This window comes from Tenrec ecaudatus, chromosome 15 (genome assembly GCF_050624435.1).
Source record: "Tenrec ecaudatus isolate mTenEca1 chromosome 15, mTenEca1.hap1, whole genome shotgun sequence".
Lineage (NCBI taxonomy): Eukaryota > Metazoa > Chordata > Mammalia > Afrosoricida > Tenrecidae > Tenrec > Tenrec ecaudatus.
Window position 1 is genome coordinate 40698250 of NC_134544.1, and position 25529 is coordinate 40723778.

General features: G+C 47.7%; 1 protein-coding gene across 2 annotated transcripts; it reads left to right on the plus strand.

Annotated features, from left to right (window-relative positions):
* The first annotated feature begins 241 nt into the window (after positions 1-241).
* Positions 242-24347, plus strand: ZNF24 (zinc finger protein 24). Of its 2 annotated transcripts, XM_075533175.1 has the most exons (6): positions 242-299; positions 2620-3109; positions 3933-4080; positions 6815-7201; positions 15348-15352; positions 18814-24347. In XM_075533175.1, the coding sequence occupies exons 2-6, from the start codon at positions 2690-2692 to the stop codon at positions 19132-19134; spliced, it is 1281 nt and encodes a 426-aa protein (XP_075389290.1). In that variant the 5' UTR covers positions 242-299; positions 2620-2689; the 3' UTR covers positions 19135-24347. The 2 variants fall into 2 exon arrangements, with proteins under 2 accessions (XP_075389290.1, XP_075389289.1); XM_075533174.1 differs by lacking the exons at positions 242-299; positions 2620-3109; positions 3933-4080; positions 6815-7201 and adding exons at positions 11642-11787; positions 16076-16223 and having other exon boundaries at positions 15095-15596; positions 18596-24347.
* Positions 24348-25529: the final 1182 nt, after the last annotated feature.

Consider the following 25529-nt stretch of genomic DNA (forward strand, 5'->3'; position numbering starts at 1 on the left):
AGCTTGTGGTGATGAGAGTCGTTCCTTCAAGCTGTGAGACAGAGCCTTTGGATTCCCACCCTTGAGGTGAATCCCCCACCCCACCCCACCCCACCGCTGGTAGCCTGGCTCCGACTCCAGGAGGCCAGAGGCGACGGTGGCAGCCCGTCTCCATGGCAACTGCTTTAAGCGCCCCCAACCCATCCACCCAGGTCCCGCCCCCACCCCACCGCACGGCCAAGACCGGAAGCAGCTTCGGCCGCGTTTCCTCCAGCTCCTGTAGGACCAGACCGTGCGGGGACGTCCGGCTCAGCCTGCAGGTGGGCGGTGAGAGGCTACGCTTCCAGGGGGCCCCTAGGTTTGGGGGTCCAGGGTCCGACCTCGGGGTTTAGGAGGAGTCGATGGCCTCAAAGCTCGGCGTCACCTGGGGCCAGCCTCTGCCTCTGCGCACCCCCCCCTGCCCCCACCATCGGGAGCGCCTGCACTCACCCCGCCACCCATCTTCCACCCGCCTCCTCCCCTTCTTGCCCTGCGCAACCCTGGTGCCGGCCCCCTGCTCCTGCACACCCCACTCCCCGCCCCCCCCCGACCCCCCCTCCGACACACAGCCCACCCCGTTCACCCCCACCTCTCTCCCCGGCACCCACCTTCCCCAGTCCCCACCTCGCAGAGGTTGTGCCCAACCAGAGAGGGGCGACAACCAGGGACAGTGGCTGGGCACCCAGGTGGGTGCTGGAGAAGGCAACCTCCCGCCCACCCGCGCAGAGCCATCCCTGGGGAGAGACTGTGAAACAAGCGGGGTACCTCCCGGGAAAGACCTGGAAGCCGTGCATCCCAAGGAGTCTGTGTGGCATTGAGCTCCGTGCTGTGTGGGGGTGGTGGCTTGTCGCACAGTGGATTGAGCCATGCTGTTCATTTCAAGGTCAGAGGTTCAAACCCACCAGACTCTGGGGGAAGAGGAGCGGCGTGCTGCCCCACGGACAGCCTCGAGAATCCTCACTAGGATCCACCGACTGCAGTGGGTACCCTGGGGTAGAGCCCTGGGGTAGAGCCGAGAGCAAAGCTGAGACCTTACGGGGTCTGCCACTGGTGTGGACCACGTGGAGTGCATTCTGGTCCAGGCGCTGCTTTGCCCTCCAAAAGACCGTTCCACCTAACTAAGGCGACCCTGTAGGACAGAGTGGAACTGCCCATACATAAGGCTTCCGAGGCTGGCCCCTAGCAGGAAACAGATTGCTACACTTCTCTCCCCAGCAGTGGGGTCCAAGCCCTGCCCTTTGCTTAGCAACCAGGTGCCCCAGAATGCCCCGATTTGGGCCTTACAAAAAAACCCCAGTAGGTCCACTTCCCACTCTAGGTCACCCTACAGAACAGAGTAGAACAGCTCCTTGACAGAAAGAGACTGTCTCACCTTTCTCTGCAGGGCAGCTGAGTAGTTCAACCACGAACCTTTCCTTAGGAGCCCAAGGCTCAACCCACTGCAATATGAGGCTCCTTCCAAAGGAATGCCCCCGAATAACTCCACACTGGTGGTATCAACATGTTCCAAGTCTTCTTTCTTGTTCTTAGCCACTGTCCATGCTCTGGCTCCCAGTGGCTTCCTCCTAAGTGCTAGGGTGCTTACATAACCCGCTGCCATCAAGTCAATTCCATCCCGTAGTGACGCTAGCGTTCACGGTGGGTTTTGGAGACTGTATATCTTTATGGGAATAGCACAGTCTTTCTCCCAAGTGGTTTTGAACGTCAGACTTTGCAGTTAATAGCATAACTCGAAACCACTACCTGGAGTTTCTCAGACAGCTTCACTTTCTCCTGTGCAATGGCTGGTGGGTTTGAGCCCCTGACCTTGTAGTTAGCAGCCTAACACCCACCCCACCCCCAGGGCTCTGCGGGAGGTTGGGTAAGGGTTGCTACTGAGGGGCATCTCCTACCGCCAGCCTCCTGACAGCCCAGCATAGTTGATGATGGATGGATAGATGGCCTGGATCCACACCCCAGCACCGCCATTTTGCCTTTAACCTCACTCCGTGAGACTTCTTTTTGTTTTCTCAAATGAAGAGGGGCACAGGAGGACAGTGATCTAATGACTTAGAAGAGGTGAAGAAAAAAGGGAAGCATGTGCTGTCAGCTATCCAAACATGAGTTTGAAAAATGTTTCCAAGAATGGAGTCAAAGATTTGACAAGTGCATCAAGTGTAAGGGACAGTACTTTGAAGGTGCTAAAGTTTTGTAAAAAGATAATAATAAGAATTGTATAGTCTTGAAAAAATTCCGGGTTTTTTGGGTACTCCCTCATATATGATTTCTTGTGAATGTTTCCTTTAAGGTCAAAATAATCGTTTCAATTGTTAATAAAAAGGAGAACAGAAAAAAATCCACTAAAGAGTAGTTGTTGATGAAACTATTTTTTCAAACTGTGCAAAGGGCAGGATGGGATTTAATTAGCCCTTTGGGAATTACTCCTGTATATGAATGAATGAATCATAGCTTCTTGACTCACTTAGAGATCTATTCTTTAAAGCATGGTTTACGTTAAGATTAAGGTAGGTCTATACAATGTTTCTATCCTAAAGGCATTGGCGGTTCTAAGACACCTGTTTCCTTTGTTTTTGTTTCCATTTGGTTCTTTAATCCCTTAAGGCGTGTTCACAGGAGAGCTCCACTTCCTTGAGGATTAAAGCCTAACTGCCTCGGGCTATTCGAGGTGAAAATGTCTGCAACTTTGAGAACGTCACCAACACCCCCTCCACCAACTTCAGCAGAGTCTGGCAGGATTCTGATCGTGAAGATGGAAGGGGAAGAGCAGGCCTGTGCTCAGGACTGCGGCCTCCACTGGACCAACCGCTACAGTGCAGAGGCTTTCCGCCAACAGTTCAGGCACTATGGCTACCAGAATGCACCTGGGCCCCGCGAGGCTCTGAGCCAGCTCCGCGAGCTCTGCCATCTCTGGCTGAGGCCCGAGGTGCACACCAAGGAGCAGATCCTGGAGCTGCTGGTGCTGGAGCAGTTCCTGGCCATCCTGCCCGAGGAGCTGCAGGCCTGGGTGCAGAAGCATCACCCGGAGAATGGAGACGAAGCTGTGACAGTGCTGGAGGAGGTGGAGCAAGAGTTTGATGCACCAGCTGAACAGGTAAGGAGGACATTCTCGGGGATGCAGGACCAGGTCAGGGGCAGTGGCTGGTCACTGAGGGCTAGAGTGATTCAATTGGGTGCGTTGGCTGGCAGTGGACTCATAGGTATCCCAGAAAATAGTCCCCCATTCTGCTTCCTTCTTCTCGTCCCTTTCCTTTGCCCCAGGGCATTTTCTTTTTCTTAAAAATCATTTTATTAGGGGCTCATACAACTCTTATCAGCATCCATACATACATCAATTGTGTAAAGCACATTTGTACATTCATTGCCCTCTTCATTCTCAAAACATTTGCTCTCCACTTAAGACCCTGGCATCAGTTCATTTTTTCTCTCCCTCCCTGCTTGCTCCCCCCTCCCTCATGAACCCTTGATAATTTATAAATTATTATTTTGTCATATCTTGCACTGTCTAACATCTCCCTTCACCCACTTTTCTGTTGTCTGTCACATGTAGATCCTTGTAATCGGTTCTCCCTTTCCAACCCACCCTCCCTCCACCCTCCTAGTATCGCCACTCACACCACTGGTCCTGAAGGAATTATCTGCCCTGGATTCCCTGTATTTCCAGTTCCCATCTGTACCAGTGTACATCCTGTGGTCTAGCCAGATTTGTAAGGTAGAATTGGGATCATGATAGGGGGCGGGGAGGAAGCAGTTAGTTACTAGAGGCAAGTTGTATGTTTCATGGTTCCTACATTGCACTCTGAGAGGCTCTCTCCTGCCCCAGGGCATTTTCTACAATGTTTCTTCTCTGTTGTTTTACCCTGAAACTCAACTAAGGTTCGCCTTCTTTAACCTCAGTCACACTGGACTTTTGTCAGGTCTTGTGTTTCGGACCAAGAGAAAACGCATTTGCAGAGGCGCGAGCACCATGGCGAGTAAGGCAGGAGTTACCGAGTAATCGGTTCAAACCCAGCAAGAAGCAGCTCCCCTGGGCATCGTGGGAGCTCCACGCCCTAAGACAAAACGGTGAGGAGCCAGATCCGCCGTGGTGGACACAGGTGGCATTTCAGCCCATCACACACACCTGAGTTGCTGCTTGCAAGAGATCGAGAATCTCTCTTCCTATCTTGTCCTCAGGGCAGGAACTCCCTCTGCCACTTGTCCTGCCAAACGAACCCTACCCCGTGTCACTGTGTTGTTCTTGGTTCTTCCTCACAGATACTTAGAATCTTTCTTGGCCATTTAAATATGCCAGGGTTTCCAAAGCAGGCTTAAGCAGTTTACCCTTTTTCTTCTGTGAAATCTTATATTGGGAGTTCCAATATGGAAAATAGACACTGAGCTTAAGTGGAGAGCAAATGTTTTGGGAATGATGAAGGCAACGAATGTACAAATGTGCTTTATACAATTGACGTATGTATGGATTGTGATAAGAATTGTAGGAGCCCCCAATAAAATGATTTAAAAAAACACGCTGACACAGCTACTTTGGCTGAAGTAGGAGCAAGCACACCCAGCCCGAGCCCCAGCCCCCACCCTCCCACTTGGCCTCAGAATTGCTCTGATACTTCCTCTCCCTTCCCGCGGCCTCTGAGGCCCGTCTGTGGGACTCCAAGGTACACAGTTTAAAGACCACAGATCTGCAGCGTGGCTTCCCTGTGGAACTCCTGGCTCAGTGCCCTCAGTACTGCCCAGAGACTTTGCTGTCTTGCAGTGCCTTGAGCATGCGCCTCTACTCCCTTACCGTCTCTTAACAGCTCCCAGTCTAGAAATGGACCGCGAGGGAAACTACTCCAGCTTCAGAGGCTTTGCGCGCTGTTAACTGCTGCAGCGACTTAGCTTTGGCAAGAAGTGTTCTGCCAGCCAATGCCCTCACAGGGGCCTTTCCCACATTTTTAAAGATGTGTAGCCATGTTGAGGAGCCCTGGTGGTGTAGTGCTTACTCACTTATTGGGCTGCTAACTGCAAGGTCAGCAGTTCTAAACCACTAGCTAATGCACGGGAGAAAATGGGGCTTTCTACTCCCATGTAGTTACAGTCTCAGAAATTCACAGGGGCAGTTCTACCCTGTCTATAGGGTTGTTATAGGTGACAGTATGGACTTGATGGCAGTGAGTGTGTTTGTTTTGAAGCAATTTCAAACAGGAAGCAGAAGGTCTCGGGGTCTTGCAGCACATGGCTGAGGGTTTTAAACTAGAATTGCATGCTCTGATAACAGAACCATTTCTTCAGACCATTCTGCCTGATTTCTGTGGTCCGTGGTCATGTCTTTTCAAAGCCCCTGCATATGACCTTGGTCTCTGTCATCAACTGATGACTTCAGGATTTTCAGAGTGACTTCACACCTAGGTCACTTTGGATAATGAGTTTGAGACAGAAAGCTTCCCAGTTCTGAAACTGTTTCTACTTGAATGAATATAAATGAATGTACCATACTTATAAATAAATATAAGAGGTACATTTATTTTGTATTAATTTCATATATTTTTTGGGGGAGGGGGAGTTGAAATCACTCTGCCCCTGCCTTTTCTTCCTCCTGAGCCACCTTCCTCACCTCGACCTCTGGACAAGGCCTGAAAGGACCCAGACTGCCTCCTGTCATCAGCACTTCAGGGTTCCCTCAGACTCTGTGCAGTCATCTCAGATGAGGGCATCTTCAGCTTCAGCTGCTTCATGTCCACAGCCCTGGAAAAGACTGCTGTGCTCCCCCACCATCGTCTCAGTGTAAACTGCTGTCCCACGATCCCGCCCTGAGGCTAACTGAAGTGATTCCATCTGTTCAGATGTCCACATGAAGTCTGATGAGCCACACCCAAGCTATGGGTGCTATTGGAGCTTCAGGGGGCCTGGTAGCCTGAGGCCAAAGGCCCTCTAGCTAAGCGGATTTGTGTGCAGTCAGAATGGCTGAAGCCAATAAACAGCTGTGTACTTGTTCATGGACACTTCATGTAGCAAAATGACACAGTGCACTGGGCCATCCAGCTAGTGCTAAGGAGCACACGCAGCATGACGGGGTTCACGGCATTAGTCCCCGGTGAACGGTCAGTTATCCTAGTCTTTTATCCTCCCTCTTTTTGCCTAAGGCGTCCTGGTGGCATAGTGCTTCCACGTTAGGCTGCTAACGTAGTTCAAAACCACCAGCCGCTCTCTCAGATGAACCGCAGTCTCAGAAACCCCAGGGGCAGCCTGGCCCTGTCCTTATGGAGTCCCTGGGGGTCGGAATTGACTCAAGGGCAGTAAGTTTGGGTTGTTTTGTGGTCTTTTGCCTAAGCTGTATTTTCCGTATTTCTTTCCGACCTGTTGGTATTCTTCGACCCTCTTCTTCAGTGAATGATCCAGCCTTGGGTCTATTTGCGGATGCTCTATTCTGAATTGTGGTTATTACCACCACTGACTGCCACAGGCGACTCAATCCATGGCTCTTCTACTTCTTCAGTAATCTCTCATCCCTTAGACTCTCTTTTTCTTCCATCTTCTCCTCTGCCTCTGGAGTGTCTTTTTACACTTCCTCACGACTCCGCCTTTTCCACAGAGCCCTGCATCCCTGGCCTGTGTTCTCCTAACTCTCTCTCTTAGCTACCCCATCCTCACCAGGTGATGCTGTTTTATGACCTTGCTTGCTAGTAATCAATTCCTGTCTATTTTCACTTAGATCGTTCAACTTCTCTCCCCCTCCCCCTCCTCCTCCCTCTCCTTCTTCTTCTTCTTCCCTCCCTGAGCAGAGAACTAGAAGCCTGTACTTCTCTGTTTCTTATTTCAGATGCAGATCCCCAAACTGTAAGTGTGGAATCCGCTTCAAAGCAACAGGCGTCCCCAGGCAGAGAGCGGCACGTCAATGCTTCCACCGCCCTCCGGATGAATGCCGTGCCGAGTTTCACTCTTAGAGGGACCTGCGGACAAGCGGCCAGGTTTGAAAGAAGACAAGGAAACCCCACTAGGAAAAAACAGCACAAGTGTGACGAATGCGGGAAGAACTTCAGTCAGAGCTCAGCCCTCATCCTCCATCAGCGGATCCACAGCGGGGAGAAGCCGTACACCTGCAGCGAGTGTGCAAAGGCTTTCAGCCGGAGCGCAGTCCTTGTTCAGCATCGGAGAACCCACACTGGGGAAAAGCCCTACACGTGCCACGAGTGTGGGAAAGCCTTCAGTCAGAGCTCAAATCTTTTCCGACATAAGAAGAGACACATTAGGGAACAGGTCCCGACAGTGTCATGAGGGAATCAAAGCATGTCCTCAGTGTTTGTGGTTGTGTTGTTTTTTTCCAACAAGAAGAAGACACCAGGCAGAAACTTTCCTTGGGTAAAAATCGGTGGTTTACTGGACACCCACCGCCTTCCTTCACAGGTCAACAAAGCCACAGGGGAGAGCGTAGGGTACTGAACGTCCCTATTGTTTGCTTTTCTGCTCAGCCATGCAGGGTCAGCTCTCATGGCTGCGATTCCAAAGCCTGACTCAAATTTCCATCTCTGAGCAGTGCTGGGAAAGCCATTCTCAGACAGGTGCTACTGTTTTCATTATTAACACAAATACTAATGAGTATCGTCCTTGTCAGACAAGTGCATTTCTCCTCTGTTGAGAAGGGATGAGTGAGTTATACTCAGCAGGAAAATAGTTATTCACCTCCATTTCATAGTTGAGCATTGAAAACCTAAAGGCCAACCATTACAGTGCTGTTTTTTGTTTATTCGCTGATTTTTTCCTCTTCTGCCTTCAGTTACTAGATTCCAAATGTAAAACTAGAATTAGAGAGACCTCAAATAATATGTACCTTCAGAGCCCCACTGAAATTTCCCGGGTTGTCGTGATGGAAGGAGGTAAATTAAGGGATCTCATCTCTTCTGAAAGTCCACAAAACTCTCCTCACTATTGATGACATTAATTTTCCTTTTAGGATAAAATAATAATCGCCTTTACAACATGATTTGGAAGCACTGAGACATGAAGAATGTGCTTCCAGGGAGTGGCCTAAACATAGGAATGTTTGAATGGTTAAAGGCATGCTCTCTGAGGGCTGTAAGGTTGATGATTAGCTCAATGTGGAGGAGAAAGACGAAGGAGAACAAGACCATTCAAAGGAGACTGACGAAGCCTGGATCTGGGGACACTGCAAAGACAGAGCACCTTGGAGACGTTGCCACAGTTTAACGCAGCAGCTGACAACCAGCCGAGGCGTCCCACAGGTTAAATCAGCTTTGAATCCTTCAGGCATCAAAACATAGCTTTTTCAGGGTCTTCTGAGTTCTCAGTAAGAGGACTTTTGAGACAAGTTGTCATGAAATGAGACTCTGGCTTTTTGAAACTCCTGTACAGCTGAGGAAATCACTCAATTGCAACTGAAAGAGCACGCTGCAGTCCCTTACAAACTATTGTCAAGTCTAACCATTCTCGTCAATAAGTGTTAAGACAACATTTTTAGATTGCCTTGATAAACAAGAAGTTTTGCTCATAATAAATCCAATCCCTGTTTCAGGATAAAATGACTGACTTGTATGTTATTAAAATTACTTTGATAGTGTATAGCTTAGGCTCTTTTCCCCACACATTCTTCCTAAAATGGTTATTCATTACAACTATATGATTGTGTTTCCCATAATGCAACAGGTATCCACTACAGGATACAGAAAAACATCAGAAATGAAAGGCCTTGGAAGGAAAGGGGGCGGAGGAGGCTCATAGCGTGCACTGTGCCTGACTGGACTCCTCATGTAGGGTAACCATGGTGATCTCAGAAAGTACAATGCTAGCAGGTGCTGAGGGTCACTCCAGAAATAAGTGCAGGGTGAATGTGTTCGTGTCGCTAAGATGCTTGATAAATATAGTAAGGGGAAAACCGAATGCACATTTTGCTTAGATAATTTTCAGATTGTGATTGCACTTCACAGCTTTGGTGAATGTCAATAGTCATTGGGCTTTGTATATTTTTCTCTTGTTAAAAATGTAGGAGTCTTTCATTTGAGGTTCATTCTGTTTGTAATTTAAGAGGAGGAACAAGCCACCCAACAAAGCAACAGATGCCTCACAGATCCCTTAACATGACTTCCTGTTTATTTATGGGAAGTTTCTTCGGCAGCATGAGAATGATAGGAGCCCTGGTGGTGTAGTGGGTTATGCATCGGGCTGCTAACCACAAGGTCAACAGTTTGAAACCACCAGCTCTTTCACAGGAGAAAGATGAGGCTTTCTACTCCCATAAAAAGTTAACACAGGAGCACTTCTACTCTGTCCTGTAGGGTCTTAGGAGCTTATTAAATGTTCTGTAATTCCAATTCTTTGCAATCTTGTCCCTAGTTTATATCCATGAGCCACACAGTCAAATGCCTTTTTCCTTTCTTTTTTTTTTTTGAACTCCTCTTTTGTCATCAATAAAACACAGGTTATGTATCTCTTTGGTACTCTTTGCTTTCAGCCAAGATCCATCAACCATGTTCTCTGTCTGCTTCTGAAGCCTGATTAAATTTCTTACAGTTCCCTGTTGATGTCCTGCGGCAACTGATTTTGAATCCTCAACAAAACTTTATTTATAGATAACCTTATTTGATAATTTCCACATTCTTTTGGACATCTTTCATTGGATGGAAGCTAGCCTTTATGAAGCACAAAAGAGAAGTTGAGAAGAACAATCAAGCTGATTGGTGGCAGTCACTAAGTAGGAGAATGAGCAGGCTGGATTCTGAAGTCTTCTGGGAGGGAAAGGGCATTCAAGTGAGCAGCAGTTATGGAGAAGTTAGATGCTCAGCTGCTAATCTATAGTATAGCGATTCAAAACCACCAGCCGCTTTGAGCTGTTCCTACAAAGATTAAACCAAAAACATCAAAACCCTCAATGCCACCGAGTTGACTCCTGGGAATTCTTATGGGGTCGTTCTGTTGTTACACCTAATGACATGGCGAGATGGGCATTTGGATCAGAGTGAGAGGTTGTTTTATACCATCAGTTGCTCACTGCTTCCCTCTTTCAGGCATCCAGCAGAGCAAGAGGCCATTTCGCAAGGGGCACTTTTCGGAATGAGGTGGAAAACTGATCCTGGAATAACCCTGGGGGTAGGGGGTGGGGGTGGACATAGATCTTAAATAGCAACAGAGCTCCTTTTGTGTGGTTTCTGAAGTCTGACATGTGACCTAGCCAGGGCAGCAATGTGGCCATCCCAGAATTCATGAATGCATTCAATAAATATTGAGTTCTCTGTACCAGGAAGGCAGCATCCTGGGACCAGGTGGGGATACTCTGGGGCACAAGACAAACAGGGTCCCTGCTCTTAGGGAATTTACAGACAAAAGAAAACCAATCAACCAACTCCGTCCCCCTCCACCAATGAATACATAAATAAACAGGATCACTTTGAAACATGCTATTAAGAGTAATGAGGCTAAGTATTCTGGGTCACATAAGCCTAAAAGCTGAGGTCAGAGAGGGCAGGCCACGGGAATTTTTATGTCACATTGAAGGCGGAGAAGACCCATTGGGCGCCTTTATATAATGAAATGGTGATTTGTTTTACAATAATGTCTTTTCAGCTGCTTTGTGGTATAAAATGCTGGAGTTCAAACTGAAGTCAACAGATGACCCTGCGCTCTGCAAATCCACCCTGAGACCTTTACCAAAGCTCTTCATCAGTCTCCTTTTATTTCCTTCAAGGATACACCGGTCATAGTAAGCGTTCTGCAGCCTAGTGGACAGGAACCTCAAAGGTTGGCATCCTGCCTTGGTTTCAAACCTTGGTCCCCACTTACAAGGACATTTTGGCGAGTTCTATGATTGTGCCCCAGATATCTCACTTGTGAAAAAGCTCACGGCCGTGGGGGGAGCCCCCGTGAGTTCCCAAGACGTTCACTCTTTATAGGAGTCAATTTTCACAGACAGGAGCTCAAAGACATCCCAGCATAATCAAACTCACTTTCATCAAGTCCATGCCAGCCCACGGTGACAAGGCAAAACTGGCCCTCAGAGGTCCAGAGACTGTACCTTGAGAGGGATAGAAAGCCCTGCCTTTCTCCTGCAGAGTGGGCTGGTGGATTGAACTACCCATTTATCTGACTGCAGCTTAACGCTTAACCCTCTGGGCCCCCGAGAGCTCCCCATCTGTGAAATGGGGACAATAAAAGTGTCTGTCGCTAGGTAAAGAGTTCTGGTGGTGTACTGGCTACGCCTTGGGCTGCTAACAGCTAGGTCAGCAGTTCAAAACCACCACCGGTCACGAGGAGAAAGACTGGGCTTTATCCCCCTGTGAAGAGTTAGAGTCCTGTCACTAGGAATTGGTATCGATTGACTGACTTAATGAAAGCGAGTCTGGTTTTGGTTGGCTGTCTTAGGGTTGTTGTGAAAATTAAACTGATTAATACATGGAAGGTATGAAGAGCAGTTCCCCGCGACGCAATGATTGCGGGTTACTCTAAGAGCCACACGAGATAAAGACTGCGAACGGCCTCGTTAAACTGTAGGCGGTCTTAGCGGTGCACTTACTTCGTCCTTTTCCTTTGAAGTGATACACACAACTCTGGGCTGTCCGCAGAGGCCCGCGGCCAAGCGCCGACTCAATGCGGTCATTGTCATCCCGCCGCCCCTCCCCCTGCCCGAGTGCGTCTCCATGGCAACGCGGGGGCTTCGCCTCTCCCCGCCCCTTCGGGCCAGCAGACCGGAAGCAGTCCGCGCCGGAGCCTTCTGGGAAGGGCTTGCGGAGCGGCGTTTCTGCGTCGGCCGTGGACAGCGAGGCGGCTGCGGGTCCGGAGCCGGAGGTGTGCGTCCGAGCGGGGCAAGGGTGTATGAAGGGGGCGCGTGGTCCAAGGCTGCGGTCCGCGTGGAAGGAGCGGGTGACGGAACCGGGTCGGGGCACCTTCCTCCGCTTCTAGGGGGGCGTAAGGCACCGGTCGCGTACTCTGTACCAGCAGCTAAGCGACGGGAGGGGAAGACAGGGGACCTGCGCCGGTCTTCGCCACCTGCAGCGCGTCCTCGTCCATTCCCGTGTCCCCCCGGCGGTCCCCGCCTGCCCCCTCCCCCACCGGCCGGTTTTGTTCTATTTCGAGGCCCTGGCGTATCTCGCGGAGGGTTCTGGGACTAGATTGGGGGCGGAGGTGGGGGCTGGAGGGTCTGGCGCGAGGGCTGCCGGGACTTGTAGTCCCACCAGCCCCGGCCGGAAGTGCCGCAGTTTGGACCGTGGTCGCCGGGTAGCCTTTGCTCTTCAGGAACCTGACCCCGTCAGTGGCCGGGAGAGGGGCCCGAGGCGGGATCCGAGCGCGCCGTGCAGGAGCGCGGTGGGCTGGGCCGGCGCTCTTCCCCCGAGACGCTGCTGCCTGACCGCCAAGTGCGCGCCACGTACCGCGGGCACCTTGTCCTGAGAACCTAAAGGAAGGGCACCGGTTTCATGGAGAGCTGTTTGGTTGACAAAGTGGGTTCCTGAAGGACAGCGGAATGTGTTGGCTACACCCGGGTTATAGGCCACTACACTGCAGAGTCCTTCATTAATCCTGGATTAAGGAGGGCGGGAGAAGGCTTCAGAAAGTTCATGGGATTAAATGGGATTGGAATTATTCCACGAACTTTTGGAAACGCCTTGGCATTCCTACCAAGGGGTTCTCTGCGTCCCCGCCTCCATCTTGAGGATTGTAGTGAATTTCTGGAAGTTCCCGGCTTTTCCGTTTCTGGGCCTGAAATCCACGGTGATGACTTGGCTTATTACTTGTGTTACATACAGAGCCTCAGACATGACTGTGCAATACTAAGCAGGATCAGGAATCGCACTTGGTAAACTCCTGCCTCATTAGACTGGTTTCTGCACAGTAGCTTTTTCTTCAGGTAGTTTGTGGTGCTTGTGCATGGAATCCTGGCTGTGCAGTGGTTAAGCACTTGGCTGCTAAGGTTGCTTGTTCAAACCCATCATTTCCTCCTGGGGAAAAAGATGTGGCAGTCTGCTCTGTCAAGATTTGCAGCCTGGGAAAGAAAGCCTTGGGGTCCTGTTTTACTCAGAATCTTCTGGGTCCTAAAGGGCGGCAGTTTCTGGGGGTTCTTGTTTCTGTGTGTTCAATGTCTGTCCTAAATTTAAATGTACTTACGGTGTTCTGGGTGACAGAATATTTGTATGGCACCTGGTGTAGCTTTTTTCAATATTGTGTGGCCCGCTGTTGGGCAATGGAGTATTTTTTAATAAAGTTCCCACTTTAACCCCCTGCCAGTATTCACAAAAATAAACCATCTCAATGATTTTTTTTTTCATGTACGAATGAGTAAGATAGGGCATATTCTTAAATGTTGCTACAATTCTTTCTAGAGCACCTACTCTTCATCGTGAATGGTTCTATTTTTAAAAGGGGGCGGGGGATTGCCATTGAGTTGATTCCAACTCGTAGTGACCCTGTAATGACAGAGCTGAACTGCCCTGTTGGTTTCCGAGACTGTAATTCTTCCAGTGAGTAGAAAGCACCTCTTTCTCCTGAGCAGTAACTGCTGACTGGTTAGCTGCCCACTGCGCAACCCACACCACCACCCGCGCTACTCCGTGTGGCTCTGTGGGCCTGTGTCATGTGCCTACCATGAAGGGCAAAACCCCATCACTGCCCTAAATATGTCCTGGGCTGCTCATGGCCACGCCTTTCCCCTCTCTCCGAATCTCTGGCCACTGATCCTGTAACTTCCCCTGGAGTTCTCCTGGTAAGGTGCCTGGCTGCTCACCCAACAGTAGTCTCTACTTTTGAGTTTGAGCAAGTGAGCTGAAGAAGACCAGGCCTTAATTCAGTGGTTCTCAACCTTCCTCATGCCACGGCCCTTTAATACAGTTCCTCGTGTGGTGGTGAACCCCAGCCATAAAATGATTTTGTTGCAACTTCATAACTCATTTTGCTACTGTTATGAATCATCTAAATATCTGATAAAGCATAGTGATTAATCACAAACAATATGTAATGATATATTGTGAATTATTTATGTGTTTTCCGATGGTCTTAGGCGACCCCAGTGAAAGGGTTGTTCGACTCCCAGGTGGAGAACTGCTGCCTGAATTGCAAATGCATGGTTCTAGGGTCCAATGCCGGGGTCTCTGGGTGATAGAACCACTAGCCAAGAGGTTGGTTGAACCCGCCCAAAGCACCTCAGAAATGGGCCTGAGTGAACATTTGCTTCGGAAAGGTTCAAACTCAAACCACACCCCTTGCCGTCGAGTCAGTTGCAACACTCAGCGGCCCTATGAGGTGATAGAACTGCTGGCGAGTTTCTCAGAGTGTAGAAAGCCTCATCTTTCTCCCAGGGAGCGGCTGGTGGGTTAGAACTGCTGACCTTGCAGTTAGCAGCCCAATGTGTAACTGCTAAGCCACCAAGGTTACACTGAAAAATCACAGCCCTGGAAACCCTATGGAACAGTTCTGTGTGCACATAGGGTGGCATCTCAGTGGCAGCTAACAGTGACAAGTTCAAATACACTCTGCTCAAATGACTTAAAAGATTGGTGATTCAAACCAGTCTCACAGAGAAAAGCAGGACTATCTGCTTGTGGAGACAGCCAAGAAAACGATGGAGTAGTTCTGCCCTGTCACCCTGTCACACATGGGGTCCCCTTGAGTCAGACTGTTCCGTGACAATGGGGGATGAGAGGGAGCATGGGCCTGTTGTGGTTCTACTGAGCTTCTTCTTGTTACTAGAGTTTGTTCATTTTGTAGCTCATAAGTTGGCAAACAGCATTTTCAGGCAGTGTCACAGTGACTACCTGTGTAGTAGGAAACTAGAACAAATGAGTGTGATGTGTTCCAATAAAACTTTATTTATGGACAGGATTTTGAAGTTCATTTGCTGTGTTATGAAGTGTTCTTTGATATTTCCAGCCATTTGAAAATGTGAAAACTCGTCTCAGCATCAGAGCCACGCAAAAGTTGGAAGGCCTAATTAGATGGCAAGCTGTGGTTTGCTGGCTTCTGATGTAAGTTATCGATGGGAAGTTTTCAAATAGTAGAACAAATGCCTTTTACTGCAATGCGCTAGTTTTCCTTCACTAGCGTTTGCCCACCACCTTAATCAGCTATGCAGTCACGTGAGTAATTATTTTTCCTTATATTTCAGGAGTGCCTGTGAAGAAAACGGGGTTTACCCTGAGGCCTGTGCCCCGCCCTGGTTATCTCTTCTTGAAGTTTTCTAGTTCAGCATGTCCGCACAATCAGTGGAAGAAGATTCAGTACTTATCATCCCCACTCCAGAGGAGGAAGAAAAAATTCTGAGAGTGAAGTTAGAGGAGGATCCTGATGGTGAAGAGGGATCGAGCATCCCCTGGAACCATCTTCCCGACCCAGAGGTTTTCCGTCAACGGTTCCGGCAGTTTGGGTACCAGGATTCGCCTGGTCCCCGGGAAGCTGTGAGCCAGCTCCGAGAACTCTGCCGTCTGTGGCTCAGGCCCGAGACACACACAAAAGAACAGATCTTGGAGCTGGTTGTGCTGGAGCAGTTCGTAGCCATCCTTCCCAAGGAGCTGCAGACATGGGTTCGAGAGCATCATCCCGAAAATGGAGAGGAAGCGGTGACGGTGCTAGAGGATCTGGAGAGTGAGCTGGATGACCCTGGACAACCGGTGAGCCTGCCTGGGTCACTTCCTGGGTGGGAAATACGGGCTTAGAGGGCAGAGCTGCTGGGTTACAGCTTCTCCTGCAGCTGCAGTAAGTGGCATTGTGAGCCTGCCTTCTTCCCCACTGCTCCCAGTCCCTGAGCTGCTTTGCCACCTAGATCTGTGGCAAACAGGTAGTCCCCCATTTACTGTTGACGACACATTCAAGTCAAAGAGCTCTTGGAATTAGAGAGACTACGCTATGACCCTCTGTTCATTGTTTGTAAGTTTATAGATAATTTCAGCCCCCAAAGACAAAAGTGCAATGTGCTGAGAATAAAAAGTTATAACGATGTAAACTTGAACAGCTCAACTTACATGAGAACCAGCTTAGAGTGTCCTACGTCAGGGGCTCCCAGGGAGTTTTACACGATTCTCCCCCATGTGTTGAGTTCTGGTTCTCCTCCAGATTCCTTCCCAGCTGAACCACATCCCATTATTTTCAGGTTTCTCTCCGACGGCGAAAACGGGAAGTGCTGGTCGAGGAGGTGGTGTCTCAAGAAGAAGCTCAGGGGTTACCCAGTTCTGAGCTGGATGCTGTGGAGAACCAGCTCAAATGGGCCTCCTGGGAGCTGCACTCCCTAAGGCATTGTGGTAAGAACGTGTGGGGTGGAGCAGGAGCGTGTGGGCCTTGGCTACTCGAGGATGTCTCAGGGGCCTCATCAGCTTTGTCCAGACCTCGCAGCTTGTTCTCCCCATAAGAAGGGGCGGTGACTAGTAAGCGAGTCCTTGGACACACTGCAGGATCTTGATCTGCTGACTTCACACTTTTTATTGCGAGACAGTCATGTCATCAGCCTCTTTGTCCCCTTCAGCTTCTTTCTTGAAGACTTGCCCTTTCTCGGTTGGCATTTGCTTTACCCCGGGCCAGCACCTGTATAAAAATCAAGCTTTCATTTTGCATGCGGTGGCTTATCTGGGAGCCCTGGTAGTGCAGTGGTTAAGCACTTCTAACCAGGAGTTGTTGGGCAGTTAGACCCACCAAGTGGCTCTAAGTTAACAACATTGTTTATTTTAAAGTCTATTTCACACCCTTTTACTGCCCATCTCCTGCTCAGTCTTACCTGTACAGAGCTTGGCTTCACCACTCTGTTTAGTGTAACAGAAGGATTTCTAAATTTTTAGCTAGCTGTTTTGTTTTGTTTTTTTCTTCAACATCCCACCTAAAGTCATTTTTTCCTAAGAAGCTTCCCCTACCTTTATTTTCCTTTAAAAATTTTAACTGCTTTTTAAAAAAATATTTAACTACTTTATTGACATAAAATTCACATATGATAAAATTCCGTGGTTCAAATATGTTAAAAGAAGTTGTGCACTCGGAGTTTCCTTTGTAGAGATGATATCTGGGTAAAATTCCCCACTTTTTCCAAGTTTTATGTAAAAGAAAGTGATAATATGCTTGAAGTACAGAAAGAGTAAATTAAAAGCTTATAGTTGGAATAATTCACTTACTTTAGTCTGTTCCAATATATTAGAAATCAACACTTACCTAGTTGTATACTTTAACATAGCCTAACATATACGTAAAATTGCTTGGTTTGTTTTTCAAAATCTTAAAAATTAAGTTGAAATTTTGTTTGAGACTCTTTGGGAATAGTCGGAGATACCCTGATCTGCTGAGTTACTTATTTTTCCCCCACCAGTGGCCAGTGTCTGTAGGTCAGAACTGATGGTATGGGCCGTGGTGGGATGTCCTTCTGTACAGAATAGTGTGAGAACTCCACGTTTTGACCTTGGAGGGAACATTGTCTTGGCCAGAAAGTTACTCCCCTGCCAGAATTTGAGACTAGTTTTCACTTGTTTTCAGATAACCTTTTCTCAGTAATCTAGTTTTTCTCCCGCTTGGGAGCATCCACTTAGTGTGTCACCTGTCCCCAGGGCAAGACCTTGCTAATTGCCTCTATTCATTCGCTCCTTGTCAGCCTTCCTGCCTGGCCAGACCCTTGTTACCTCTTGATCAACTTTACCACTTTTTAAAGTGCTGCTAATTAACCTTCATGAACTGCATGCCTGTCTTTGTAAGACTTGAAGTCTGTTAATGAGATATGCTTTTTTTTAATGTGCTTTTTACACATTCTGTTGTGCTTTAGATGCTTCCATGGCAAATAGTTTCCCATCAGTGTGTCATGCACGGTTGTTCCGTGACAATCCCCTCCATGTCAGCACTCTCCCTATTTCCTCCTGGGTCTCCAGTTCCATTCACCTGGTTTCCCTGTCCCCTCATCTTCGGCCTCAGCACTGGTGCCTGCTGGTCTTGTCGAGTTGGTTGGATTTGCTCATATTTCTGTGTGTAGGGGATGGTGATTCACCGCATGTTGGCGGGCCAGGCTTTTCATCTGAGGCTGAGAAATGTCTCACTTTTCCACTTACCATGACAAACGCGAAGTGGGATCAACTCCCATGAAAACCTGTACTCCTTAAGGCAGGAGCGTGTCTGCTTTTCGTGTGCTCTCAGGTTATCTTCAGCCCCATCTGGTGGGGCCTCTCTCTGCCAAGACTGCCTTTTGTCAGATCTTGACTGTGACCTGTCTGTCTTGCTCACGGCAGGAAGTGTCACTTTTTATCAGATTGCTTGTTATTTATAGCCTTTGCATGTTTCTGTAAATCCTCCTTTACGGAAAGCAAAAGGCCATTGTACTTCTTTTTGAGTGCGCAGTTTTCCTTTGTGACAGAGGTTCATTCAGAAGTGGCCATATCAGCTTCCTGAGCAACTTGGAATCTACCATCTTTACGCCCTTTGTTGTCTGACTCCCCTCCAGTCCCACTTTGATCCATGCCGAGCCTCGGCCTCATAATCACTCATCTCCTTCACTCTAGGCTCAGAGTAGCCAACCCTAACACCCTTCTCCAGAGGGCTGTTTATGAGATGGGGCCAGCTCCTCACTCTTACTTTCTGTTTTAAAAATGTGTCCCACGCAGCTTCCTTTTCCCCAGAGGCAGTGATAGCTGTTTTCTGTCTCTTTCAGATGATGATGCTAGGACTGAGAATGGAGCCCTCGCTCCAAAGCAGGAGATTCCTTCCGCCGTTGGATCGCAGGAGGCCCCTGGCGCTCTCAGCGTTGGTGTCCCTCAGCTTTTTAAATACGGAGAAGCCTGCTTCCCCAAGGGCAGGTTTGAAAGGAAGCGCAATCCCTCTCGAAAGAAACAGCATATTTGTGACGAGTGTGGCAAACACTTCAGCCAGGGCTCGGCCCTGATTCTCCATCAAAGGATCCACAGTGGCGAGAAGCCCTACGGGTGTGTCGAGTGCGGGAAGGCCTTCAGCCGAAGCTCCATCCTTGTGCAGCACCAGAGAGTCCACACTGGAGAAAAGCCGTACAAGTGTCTGGAATGCGGAAAGGCCTTTAGCCAGAATTCTGGGCTTATTAATCATCAGCGAATCCACACTGGGGAGAAACCTTACGAATGTGTGCAGTGTGGGAAATCCTACAGTCAGAGCTCAAATCTCTTTAGACATCAGAGAAGACACAATGCAGAAAAACTTCTGAATGTTGTGAAAGTTTAAGAAGTTTGGGCGAGGAAAAAAATTTAGCACTCAGGTCTTTTTCTTCAGAAATGAAGACAACATGAAAACAAAAGAATACACTATCGTTTTGTCTCCCTTTTGATTGGCAGGAAAAAAAATCCACTGGGAAGTGTAGCGAATCTTCACTCAGCATTAATAGTTTGTCTTGAGAGAAGTAGTGTCGTCATACCTGCCAAGATGGAGGTATTACACTCAGTTCAGGTGTCAATGCCTAAGTCATCCCTGTGATGTTTATACTCAGTTATTTTTCCAGATCACGAGCTGGTTCTTGATCCTTTCTTAAGTTCCCTTTTAGACAAGTAGGTTATTTTCATATTGCTCATTAAGTCATCTTCACAGAGACATCCCTTCTGCATTAAAAGCATGGGCAGTATAAACTTTACCTGGACCACCACCTGTCCAAAGTTTACCCTTCGGCCTCTTTTTACCTAGTCCGTGCATGTCAGGAAATCCGAGCTACAGGATGACTCGTGCCACTGGGTAAAATGAACCTTGAGATTTCAGCTGAGGAGGTGGTGGCGATAAAAACATCAAAAAAAAAAAGTGAGTGGGAATACGCAAGATTGGGGAAGATACACACTTTGCTCTGAAAATGGGAGTATATCAAGGAATTTGCCTGTGTTGTGTACCTTCCTGCAGGAAAGCGCCAAAAAGGCCCTCCTGCATGTGTTTTGGAGGCGTCCCGCTCATGAAAATAAATGTTCTCCCGTGCATCTCTAGAAAGTGGGCAGTCCAAGCTACAGTTACAACTAAAGGAAGACACATCAGGGAGGAATTGTAGTGAATGGCAGTGTGGAAGGGGAGATGTGAACGCAAGGGTACTGGTCTGGCTTTGGAAACGTCTTAACAAAGTTGTAATTTGTGATTAAATTGCCTTCATCGTTGTTGAGGACAGCATTCTCTGACCAGTGGGTATCAAATATCAGGTTTGTTGTTCTTTTTTTGGGAGGGGGGCCTACACAATGGTTGAACAAGATTAAAAAACAACAGCAATGTGTTTATGAAATGTTTTCTATTGACAAGGCACTGTGCTAGGTACTGTATCTGTATTCCTGCCATGAATAGGTGGGTATTTCTTCCACTGTAACTCATTGGGAGTCAGCCGAAACTGTTTTTCCCCCGTCTGATCAATCCTGGGGGGGCTCCCCTCTGAGATCGTCAGAACCATAGTTCTCTTACCCGGATGTTGTATTTCGGGCCAGGGTTCAGGGGAAGAGGGTGTAGAGACTTAACAGCTTAGAGCTGTCCAACTCCCCAACAGTTTTTCAGAGCTGAGTCAGATACTCGATCAGAGTTTGGAAGTTTGTTGAGTCTTTCATGAAAACAACCTCTGTAGCATTGAGGTTGTACCTATATGTTGAGTTGAGTGAACTATTCTGTTTTAAAAATAAACACTAGCTTCTTAACTAGTTCATTAACAGAATTGACTGGACTTTTAAAAAATTTCCAATCTTAACACATTTTTTGAAATGTATTATGGTAATACATTGTAGCAGTAGGATTATATACTCCTTGGCTGAGAATCCCAAGTTCTGTGGTTCTACTATTCGGTAGGAAACTGGAAGAGTCTATGAGGAAGGGCATTTTTAGAATGGGTATCCTGGTTGTGGAAAATGTCCCACTTTAATACAGACACAGTTGCAGAGATTTTGGTTCCATCGGTGCTGGGATCAAATTCAAACATGGAAAGCGAGGTGGATGTGCGTGAGCCTGTTACAGGGGTAGTAAGGAACATGCGTCCAGCTGGCAGACAAGGTGGTACAGAGTGGAGCTTGTTTATAGATTTTCTGATAACAATGGTAAGAAATGTGCTCTATAGATTAAGATTTATTAAAGTATAAATATGTAGCAATGATATAATGTATTTTAAGTTATACAAAATATTGGGACTTTTGTTTGGGTCTTTCTTTATGTGGCTGAGGAAACAAATCTCATTGTCCAATAAAGCTGCAAACTCCTCCGCTCTGAGATAAACGATCTCAGGTTGATTGGTTTATTTATAACTGGCTTTTCTCCAAGTTGATTTTGAGAGGGGGCCTCTCTTTGACTTCAATGTCATGAGTCTTCAGATCTTTTCGTTTCTGTGCACAAAGGAGCTTCCCGGGGTACGTTTGACTTAAATGCCAAAGACGTTTGGTAATGTGAGAGCTTAGAAGAAATAGCAGAACTGGCTAATAGGTTTTTGCCTTGCCCTGTCTGATAACCGGGACATTGTTAAGAAAGGATTCCGGGGCTGAAGTAAGGTACGCTTTGCTGAGAGAAGAGGCGATCGATGGCCTTAGCAGCCCAGTCAAAGCACCAAGAAAAAGGGGAGTGGTGGTCTGTGTGCCTGCGTACTCGCCACCTCTGGTTAGAACAAGGCAAATATCTAAACTTACTGCTTGGTGAGTAATGAGTAGATCCAGCCCATGACCAGGCAGTTGCCATACATTGCCATGCTTAGCACAGCCGGTCAGCAAATGAGCCTTCCCTTTGGTGCTTGCAGGATGCTGGTACCTGCTGAATAGCCACTGAGCATGTGCTGGTGGCTGCTAATCCCAGCCCCCACCCCTTCTGGCTTTCTTAGCGGTTAAACTCACATTCACACCCAGTTGACACTTGATCATTCAGCAATTTGTCTATCATACAGATGTGAGCCGAAGGTAGGGTTCCATGTTTTGAAATAATCTGCGGGCCAGCTGTTGGAGTAGACACTACCTATCACACTGAGGTTTGTGGAAGAGGAAAGGAGTCAGTGTGTTCCTTGCACGTGGACAGTTGGAGCTAAAACGCAAATCTAGTTCTGTGAACACCAAGTACAGAAAGTCTTACTGTGCCATGAGTCCGGGCTGTCAAATTTGGGTACGTTTATGATTTTATCCTTGATGGCTAGAAGGATGAAAGCTGGTCGAGCTGGTCATTTTCTACAACACATGCATACTGAAGTGAAACGCCCTCGCACACTCTCAGACTTAAAGTGGGTCTGTGAGGTTTCTGGACCTTGCGTATATATATATATATATATATATATATATATATATATATATATATATATACTATACATGTATTTGCAAAATGTCTTAATATACGATACTTGGGCTTGCTGTGCTCAAGCACTGTTGTAAGTGCTTTACAGTGGATTGACTTCATCCTCACAGCAGCCATATGAGGTTGGTACTTTAATCCCCATTTTACGTGTACTGCACTAAGACATGCCTCCCCCCCCCCCCCCCCCCCGCTTTTGTGTCGGGAGGAACCTCTGGTGACACAGTGGGTTACGTGTTAGGCTGCTAACCACCGGTCAGCAGTTTGAAACCACCAGCCGCTCCTAGGAGAGGTGAAAGTCGAGGCTTTCTACTCTTCATCAGGAGTTACAACCTCAGAGACCCCCAGGGGCAAGTTTGCTCCGTCCTATAGTGTCAGTCCGAATTGACGTGACAGGAGTGACTGGTGGATTGGTTTTGTTCTAATGTAGACAAAAGGAGCTCTGCTAGCCACGAGTTAGTAGTTCAAAGCCATCAGCCTTTCCTTGGGATTGAAAGATGAGACTTTCTACTACTATAAAGGTGTACTGCCTTGGGAACCCACAGAGCCAGTTCTGCTCTGTCCTATGAGGTTGCTATGAGTCAGAATTAGTGGACGGCAGTAAGTGATGTAGGCATTGTTTTTTGTGGCTACTTACCAGCCCATCGCATGAATACAATGTAACTTCTCTAACCAACCTCTTTCGGATGGGTAAAGTTCTGATTTTTTTTATTATAGTAGTAGCCATCTCCTAATATATATTTTTGCTACGTTTGTGAGTGTCTCCGTAAGGAATCGAGTTGGATAAGGATTTATTGGGTCAGAGAATGTGCACATTTACACTTTGGGAAGCCCCACCAGAAACGACTCCACCCAATTACAGCTCCATCAACGGACGGGGAGAAGCGCCAGTTTGCTTACACTCGCCACGAATCCTGCACCTGTTTTGCCGCCTTCTTGTAAAAATTCATTTGACCTTTTCTTTGCTTCTTAATGAGGAAGACCTTTTCATGTTTATCGGCCACTTGCATTTCTTGTTCTGTAAATTTTTTCATTATGAACATATGGATGATTACCGCTTCACTGTACAAAGCTGTCAGTGATGCACAGGTAAAACCGTCAAGTGAGACCCCTTTCTCTGGCACTTAATCACATTCCACTTCCCAGTTTAGGCTGCGTCCTTCTCTTCCCCCTTTCCTACCTCCATAAGCACACAGGTGCACATACAAACCACGGTAAAGATAGTCTCTCTCGAGGGGGTTGGGGTGAAGTCTCAAAGATATTCTGAGATCCTTGACTTTCTTTACTGGCTCCATAGAACTTAGTTCTTTAAAAATACCATTGCTGAACTATTGCCTTTTTTATTTCTCTCTTACAGTGCTGAAGTAAACATATTACTCAGCTATATCTGTGCATGTGTGTGAATGTTTCTTTCGAAGGGAGCCCTAGATGGGCGATGTTGGGTCAGAGGATGTCATTTCTAACAGAACAGCCTTAGCCTTCCACATTGTACAAACTATGGAAAGTGCCCATTTCCCCACACCGCCATATGTACATTTGATAGCTTTCATCTGGTGGGGGAATTAAAAAAAAATTGTGTCTCCCCAGTTAGTTGTAAGGCGAGGGCTGTTTCTGTGTTTATTGGCCATTTGTGTTTTTACCCATAAATTGTTCATATCCTTTACCTGCCTTCGTATTGGATTGTGTGCAGACATCTGATGTGTTTGTTTCTTCAGCCTTTCTCTCCCCACTTTCTGATCAGAGACCCTTATTTGCTGTGGGGAACCCATTCTCTGTGACTGAGATGGTGTCACCCTCCTCCAGCCCCCACGCAGGGTGAACAAATGACCCGGCCTAGCTATTCTGAGTCACCTGGCTCCGTAGCCACAGTGATTAACGAATGGGCTATACCTCAGGTCAGGTGAATGGGAATCTCAACAAAACTTCTGGAACTGTTTATAAGAAGGTTCTAATGAGATCCCAGGGACGAAGAACTGTGTGAGCCTGAATGTGTACCATGTGAAGAGAGCCCAACTGAGAAGAAACTCAGAGGCTCGAAGTGGAAAGAGAACTAAGTCCTGAAGTCATTTTTCTCGAGGCCCTAGATCCAGCTGTGCCTAAAGCCTGCCCTACCTCTGGACTTTTAAAGTTTTGTGAGCCAATAAAGTCCCTTTCTTGTTTCAAGACTATTTGAATTGGGTTTCTGTCCTGATTAACATAGTTACTTGTATTTTCTTATGGACTTGTAGAAAAAACGTTTGTAATTTTCAGTTCTCTTATTTGCTTACTTTAGAATGATACTACTTTATGCACTATATCAGTTAATAAAGTCAGCATGGCCTCCATGGTTTGGCCTCTGTCCACCTCTGCCATTTGTTCCTTCCCTCACCACCCCACCCACTTCACATCCCAGCAGTCACTGGATCGGCCTCGTATTGTGTCTGCCTTTGTTTATCTGGCTCTTCTTCAGAATTCTGCCTCCCTCTCACTCCCATTTGACTCCCTTGTTTCCTTGGGAAACCATCCAATTCCTTACAATTAAGCAGAGCGATCACCTGCTCTGGAGGTTTCTCTGGCTCCCAGGAGATGTTAAACCTCCCTCTACGTGTTCTGTACTAGATCCATCCATCCATCCCAAACCGTACTATTTGTAGCAGATTTTCCTGCCACACCAAAGTGTGCCTGTCCAAAACCCACCTGTCACGGCCATCTGCCGGCTCCCTCATAACTGCCCTCCCCTCCATTTAGCTCTACTTTTGCCTGATCTGCCCTAAAATATCAGAGGACCTCTCATGAAAGGGCTTGAAGTTCATGGGGAATGGTGAGTTAGAAGATAAAGGGATTTCCCCTATGAACTTTTTGAAGCCCCCTCATGCCTCTGTCCTGCCAGTCTTTCTGGGTCCTCACAGGGATGCTTGTAGCTGGGAAGCTGTTTATATGGTCACCTCCTGAAGTATACTCTCCACTTGCCTCCCGCTTCAGGAAGTTGAGACAGCCAGGATATTAACCTGGCTGAATATGCTCCAGCCACCTCCAGCCATTCCTCTTGGCACTCCCTGCCAAAGGGGTACCCCCTCCAATCCTTGGGGCACCTCCCATTGCCTCCACACTCCTGCCAGCCCGATTTGAAGCTGCGTAGACCCAAGCCCTATGGGGTGGGTAAAACGGAGCAGTGCTCAAGTTCACAGTCACTTCTGATCAATCATACCTTTCAAGAGATCCTTCAAACATTCAGCCAATAGTTGTGAAAATATTCATTGTTCAACACATTTAGGTACTTAACGATGCCCCACTCTTGGGGTTTGGATTCTATTGTGTATGGGGGGATGGGGGATAGGTGAATAGCAGTGGAAAATGAGCAAACCAGAAAA